At 37.6% G+C, this 7,242-nt stretch overlaps 1 protein-coding gene across 2 annotated transcripts in view; it reads left to right on the plus strand.

The window, feature by feature from the left end:
* The window catches only part of GPR146 (G protein-coupled receptor 146), a 16,901-nt gene extending 9,871 nt beyond the window's left edge, over positions 1-7,030 (plus strand). The window contains exons 1-2 of one of the 2 annotated variants that reach the window (XM_010570269.1): positions 298-388; positions 2,641-7,030. In XM_010570269.1, the coding sequence (XP_010568571.1) occupies positions 2,685-3,689 (1,005 nt within the window). In that variant the 5' untranslated portion in view covers positions 298-388; positions 2,641-2,684 and the 3' untranslated portion in view covers positions 3,690-7,030. Of the gene's footprint in view, positions 1-297; positions 389-2,640 lie in introns of those variants that run through there. The other variant, XM_010570270.1, reaches the window with a different exon arrangement.
* Positions 7,031-7,242: the final 212 nt, after the last annotated feature.

The raw sequence follows: 7,242 nt of genomic DNA on the forward strand, positions 1-7,242 counted from the left end.
GGAGAGCGGCGGCGGGCAGGGCGCTCCGCCCGGCGGCGCTTCGCGGTCCGAGCTCGGTTTTCGGTGCGGTGCAAGCGTAAAAAGGGGAGAGGAGCCGGGGAGGGGAGGCGTGAGGGAGGGCTGAGGCAGGGCACGGAAGACGGGAGGGCTGCGGCGTTCGCTTGCGCAACGGGAGGGAGCCGGGGACGGCGAGGCGTCGGGCTGGGGAAGGGGTGGGTTGAGATCGATCGAGAGCAAGAGATCCGCATCCGAAGCATCGGGAGGGCTTGGGCAGGCACGGTCTGCTAAAGGAGACAAAACTTCCTTTAAAATGGCAAAAGACGCGGCCCGGTGAGAAATGCTGAGCCGGGCCTGTAGGGCACAGCAGACAGGTTCAGTGCCTTCACAGGTAAGTGACGATTAAAAATGGGTCCTTTCTACGCGAGTGGCAAAGCCACCTCACCTGGTCGTTTAGAAGTCATCAGCAGAATTTCTTCGGATTTTAGTTCTGCTCGTTTCGGAGGTAAGTTTTGTAATTTCATAAGATGACTATTGAACACAATGAATTACCTGCCATTTCCATCATTAAAACAGAATTGCCGTATTTCACTGCAGTTAGAGGATGTAAACAAAAAAAAGAGGTAATTACTAAAAACACTCCTGAAACCAGACATCCCCCTGCTCTCTAAAATATAAAGCATGGTAGCAAAGACTGTTGATCTTCTGAGACAATATACAGGCAAGTATTCTGCGGCTGATGTAATTCAGTCTGGAGTAATCAAAGCTACATGCTTAAGGATAAACCTACATAATGGAATTACGTGATTGTATCCATGCCTGTGCTTAGTCACCCTTGCACTCACCGTAATGCATGCATTTGCAATATCTGGTTCCAGTCGGCTGCTTTGGTCGAATCAAGTCATAACAGTTCAATGAGATGTGATTTCGGTTGCCTTCAACTGTGCAAAATAGCTCTTCTTTTTCTTTCTTAAAAACTTAAAACAACAGATGCTTCCTGAAAAGAAACTGGGTTGTTTTCAGTGCTCAAAAATAGTATGAGGATTGAAGGACAACATAAAGATACTATACTTTCTACTCATATGCAATACTGTAGCTAAAGAACTGATTTGAGAAAACAAAAAGTAAGTTTTTCCACAAAGGTGAAAGAAAGGTTTGAAAACAACAGAACTGCATCTTGTGCTGCTGCCACAGAAGGCTCTTCTCTGAGGAAATCCAAAATATGACAGTGGAATAAAAATTTGTTTGGCCAGCTAAAATTACTGTATTTTCAACCTGTTTTCTGGCACGGGCTATGGTATTGAGAAGAAAATGTGCACAAAACAGTGGCAATGGAAGTTGACACAATTCTGGAACAAATTCTGTACTATGGCTGAAGTGTCAAAGGATTAGCACTAGAGAGATGCAAGCACATATCCGTATGCTTACAAAACCCACACTGTATAATTTAGCTATATGGTTCATGGAGTATAGCATATTGTCTAGTAACATTCATTTTAATTGCACAATATTTATTGTGGATTTGATTAAATCTTGTCTCTCTCTGGAAAGAATGCAGGTAGGTGTACTTACACTTTCCTATACGTGCTAAAAGGGAAGCACACAATACAACGCTGAGTATGTGACAGTATCAGAGTACATGTAACATGGGAAATCACCTGCTGCATAAATTCTACACTGTCCTAAAAATGGCCTGCCAGGAATAATAACCATGATTTTAAGGCTGTGGATGTTTTCAGTTGTACTTCAGAGATTACTTCTTATTTCTGCATTTTGGAAAGAGACTTTTCATGATTGCTTTGAAGCTCCATGATTTCATTTAAAATGTTATCTCTTTACTGACGATAAAGCAAAGATAGCTGGACAATAACTACTGATATTAGCATACTTTTTAAAGAATTCAAGCTATTTTGAGAGGAAATGATAGATAATTATTGCCTTTTTGGAAAGTCAGGCTGCCCTGATATTAGGTTCCCTGTACTACAGAGGTCCATTGTTTTTTCAGAACTAAATGGTTATAGGTTGGAAGTCTGAACAAAATGATCTATAAAAAACACCCCCTTCGCCTCATTTCCTAGTTTCCTCTAGTCTTTGTCAATTTTATCAGTGATCCAGTATACATCCACCCTGCTGCCTTGGACATGCCTCCTAAGAAACTATCTTTCCAAAAGAGCTTATTTAACACCTTAGAGAACTCTATTCTCCATCTTATCGCTAAGATTTGTGCTTGAGCTTATATCTGTCAATTCTTCAGCAGCTACCCTTACATAGTATTAGCTATATAAAAGGTATTGTTTAATAATTTTTAAAAACGTACTTATCTTCATGTATATTACATTGGTTCTTATTTTAAAGATACACAGTTTATTATTTACTTCTGTTGAGTGTCCTGTAATAACTCATTTGCTACTAATTTAATTTAAATTAAAACTTCAGAACATTTACTAGTGCCATGAAATTTTGAATCACAGATTACTTTCTTCTAGACTAACAAGACCAAAAGGCACTTCAGTCACTGACCTTAAATTGATTAGTTACGTGAAGCACGTAATCTCTATCTTTAAAATGTTTTCTTCATACTACATTGCATTTCACTTAGAATATAATATTTCAACAATACTTTCACTATTTCTCTCTCTGCAGAAGAGCTGGTAACCAGCGGAGAAGATACAAAAGCTGAAATCACTATGTGGAGCTGTGAAACCTTAAACAACAGTACCGAGAACAGCGAGGACCAGCACCTCTGCCATGACTTCCACCTTGTGCTTTCCATCTTTTCCCTACTCTACCTCATTATATGTTTCCCAATCGGCCTTTGTTACAATGGCTTGCTGGTCCTAGTTAATCTCTATAACAAAGCTACTATGACTATGCCAGATGTTTACTTTGTCAACATTGCCATTGCTGGTCTCATCATCAACGCTCTGGCACCGGTGTACCTTCTAGGTCTTGCCAATATGAAATGGGCCATCTGGAATTCCAACAATGAAGTTTATATTACCTTACTTATTTTGTTCAACGTCTCATCTTTAGTTACCATGTACTCTACTACATTGCTCAGTCTGGACTACTACATTGAACGTGCTCTACCTAGAACTTATATGTCAAGCGTGTACAACACCAAACACGTTTGTGGATTCATATGGGGTGGTGCCATGCTTACAAGTTTTTCATCTCTCCTGTTCTATGTCTGCAATCATGTATCCACTAAAATAATTGAATGTTCCAAGATGCAGAACAAAGAAGCAGCAGATGCCATTATGGTCTTTATCGGGTATGTTGTACCAGCTATCGCTGTACTGTATGCACTTACATTAATCTTGCGAATACGCAAAGAGGCTACACCGCTGGATCAAGACACTGGACGATTAGATCCATCGGTGCACAGGCTTTTGATTGCCACAGTCTGTACGCAGTTCACGTTATGGACACCCTATTACGTTATTCTTTTGGTAAGCACATTTACTAATGCACAAGGAAGAATTGCAGATGAAAACTATAGTCGAATATTACATTTTACCAAGATTTTATCAAAGTTCTTGGCTTTCTCAAGCAGCTTTGTAATGCCTCTGCTCTACAGATATATTAACAAAAACTTTCCCAACAAATTACGACGCTTGCTTAAAAAGATACACTGTGGGAATCAAGGGTGTTCTCATGAACGCACAGTAGTACAGCAAGTTATGACGTAGGTATGAAAGAACACTCTGGTGCTCTGTTACTGCAGTACTTCGCATACTTCGTACTGGGACTGTGATATTGCTGTGGAGTCATTAATGTGAGAGTCCCAACCAAGAGGCTAGAAGGAGTTTCCATTACAGTTAAATGAAACAGTCTTAATTTTCAAATAGTTAATTGTTCGCTGAAACCTTGTGAGACTCTGGCCTATGTGCTGTAATAACCTGTGACATCTAATACTTGCTGTGCACTGAATTAGTTACAAAGCATAAACTCTGTCTTCATTGCTCTAATATTCCTGTCTGAAGAAATCACTAAGCAGTTTATTGAAGTCTTGACTGAAGACACAGCACCTTGTATCTTGTATAGAAAAAGGTATTGCCTTGTTTTCTGTACAAAGAAGTAATAGTGCTATCCTTGATGAAGTAAATACCTTTTTTCAATGAAGATGATACAGATGATCTTTACTAAAGATCATAATATCCAATTATACATGTCCAAATAGTAAATGTTAATTATAAATTATTTAATGTCTTTCTCCATCACTGAATCCCCTCTAAAAGAAGCCTAATTTACCATTTCCAGAAAATATTTTCTCATACAAGCTCAACTAAGTTTTAATGTTTAAATTGATTTTTTCTAGAGATAACAATTAACAAAAACATGGTTTATTTTTCCAGTACTTTGTTTGCATCCTAAAACATTTCAAGAATTCAGAAATATTTATTAACTAATTCTAAGGGAACAGAGAGATGTTTGTTCCACATATTAAAATGAAGGACGCTGGTTTACAAAGTTAAATCAAAATCTATCTAGTAAAGATTGTCTGGCTAAGTATTATGGTCCACCTATGTTCATGTAACGAGAGTAATCTTAAAAGTATCTTAAAAATAAATATGTTTATGATTAACATTTTGTATTTTCAAGGGATATATTTGCAACAAATAAATTAAAATCTCTTTAACCTAGGGCATCACTGGAGGTTTGGAAGCCATACAAGATCCCTCAACACATACAAGGTTTTAGAATGGGCGTATTATATAGGAATCCCAGTCAGCATCAGCTTCTTGCTGACCTCTCAGAGATAAGAGTGCCTCCCAATGTGATTCTTGAATACACAGTAAAAGTACAGTTTCTGTATTTCACAGTGGGGATGAAGAAATCCAATCCAGATTGCCAAATTTTACCGAGTGTATGAAATACGTAAGAAACACAAATGTGCTGCGGGAAGCAAATTAACAGTTACCCACAACAGCAAACTATGAACGTTGACCCAAGAACCGCCTGTTCCTATGCTGTTGTTGCATTATTAGTGACGGAGGGGGGTAGAAGTTAAACTCATATTCTCCCACTGGTTTTGAGGCAGTAAGACATCTTTGTCACTCGCCCTGCAACACAGCAGAATCATTTCGTTGCTTAATCTGTCATAACTGAAATTCCACATGACTTTATTAAAAAAATGTGGCTTTTCAAGCCTCTGGTATAGAAAAAACATGGAACAAAACCAGAATTAAACCTTTTCCTTTGCTTATAGCACGATCTCATCTGATAATTGGTCCTAATTTGTCAGCATAGAGACATGTTTAAGTTCTAAGTGGGAAGCAGGTGAGAAATAGCCTTTTCCGATCTTTTCCCTTCTTTTCAATATTATTCAAGTAATTTCTTCTCATAGCCATCTTTGCTTATCTTCTTCATATACAAGCATCTCTAAGTTATCAACATCCTGGTTGGAGACTCTCCATTAATCTTTACTTCTTTAATAGCTTTTCATATTTTATTGATTTTTTTTTTAACCCTTAAACCCTATACAGTAAATCATCTATTTCTGTGGCGCTTTCCCCACACAAAAACTATCCAGCACAACTACATCAATTTACTTTATTGTTTTAGCCTGTTGATGAAAACGACGTTAAGGAATGAAGCCTTTCTTTATCATTGTGTCCGATTCACACACTAATTTATAGTGCCTCTGTGCTGACAGGATACTGGCTGCTTTGGTTGGTTTTTCTTCCCCTTGAGAGGTGTTCTGTGGATTTCTATGCATCTTGAGCATTCAAACTCACTTCTACACAGAAGTGCTTAAGAAAGAAATCCTTCCTTACAGCTGTCAAGCAAATAAGCTCCTCTTCTTCCCATCTGAGGAAAATTAGGTTTCCTAATACACCACATTAAATCTCTCAAGTAAAATCTGTTAAAGAAATTCTGTCCCATTATGCAGGAAAAATTCCAGCAGGGAGGAACTGGCTTATCTGGTGTAAGTAGAGGCTTCCAGAACTGGGATACTGCCAGAACAGTGTGGCTGAACAGGCAGCATTAAGTGTAATTTTAACTTCCACATTGCTTTCTTACTTCCATTTCCCCCTTCTCCTAAGACATCATACTTTCTAACAGGACTGTTGCATTTATTTCTGTTCCTTTCTCTCCATGTTAAACTCCCAGTTTCAGGTCACGGCTGTTATAATTTCTCTTTATCTTCTTCACTTCTCTGTGCTATTTATTTAATTTTCCTTCTGCTGCTCTGTTTCCATCTATGCTTGGTCTTGTACACTCAGTACCGTTCACCACTCACTTCATTTGACTCCTTTATGATGACCCAAATCTTACTCAATGATTTGACATTACAAATGGATTTATGTAGTAAAATGGAAGCTGCTGTTTAAGAGATGGAGAAAGAACAAGTTTTTATATAATTTACGCTTGAAATATCAATTTTTATTTTTTCTCCTAATTTTTTTATTGCAAAGTATGTGTGGATGTATCCCTGATAATATAATGTGATGGCAATCATATAGACAACTTTCATAATTTAATGAACAAGACTGATATCCGCTCAACTTCTTTTAGGAGTTAATTTGATATATTAGTTGCCTCAAAGAAACTGTGCCACGGAGCTGCCTAACTGCTGTTCTCTTAAGGAAATTCTGAACTTAATTGCAGCACCCTCACATGGTCTCTCTTAAAAAGCAGTATCCCAAAAAACTACAACTTTCCAATATTTATGTAAAGAACGGTAGCTGAGCAAGTGCAGTGAAATACTTAATGAAATACATGGCATCATAAATATGGAAGAACTTTTATGAACAAATCTTTAATATACAAAGTTCTCAAGAATGGGGCCCTTCCATTTCAAATACCTGAAGGTTTCTGATGACTGTAAATAGGGGCTTATCTATTTTGCATTTAAGTAAATATGAATAAAATACTGTATATATGCAAGATAAAAATCAGCCTACTGATGTAAAAAGAATTTGCAAAGAATTTATTAAATTATTTCTTAAAGTGTATCATTTAAATGTAAACCTCTGAACAGTAAAGTGTACTGTATGTTTCTGTATGTATATACTGTATACTAGAAAGTAAGCACTAGTTAAGTGCCATTATTAACAGTGTTATTTTCTCACAAAATTAAACTTAATATTTGAGTTGATCTATGGCTTATAGGCCTCTTGCTGAACTGCCAATTAAGTCAGATCAATGAACTAAAAAAAATGTTGCGCTCTGCTTCTGCTTGAATTAGTAACACAGCTAGCTCAAGACAGGTCCTTGTTGACTAAGCTAGTAGAGGTT

Source organism: Haliaeetus leucocephalus, unplaced genomic scaffold (assembly GCF_000737465.1).
Source record: "Haliaeetus leucocephalus isolate CR32 unplaced genomic scaffold, Haliaeetus_leucocephalus-4.0 Scaffold295, whole genome shotgun sequence".
NCBI lineage: Eukaryota > Metazoa > Chordata > Aves > Accipitriformes > Accipitridae > Haliaeetus > Haliaeetus leucocephalus.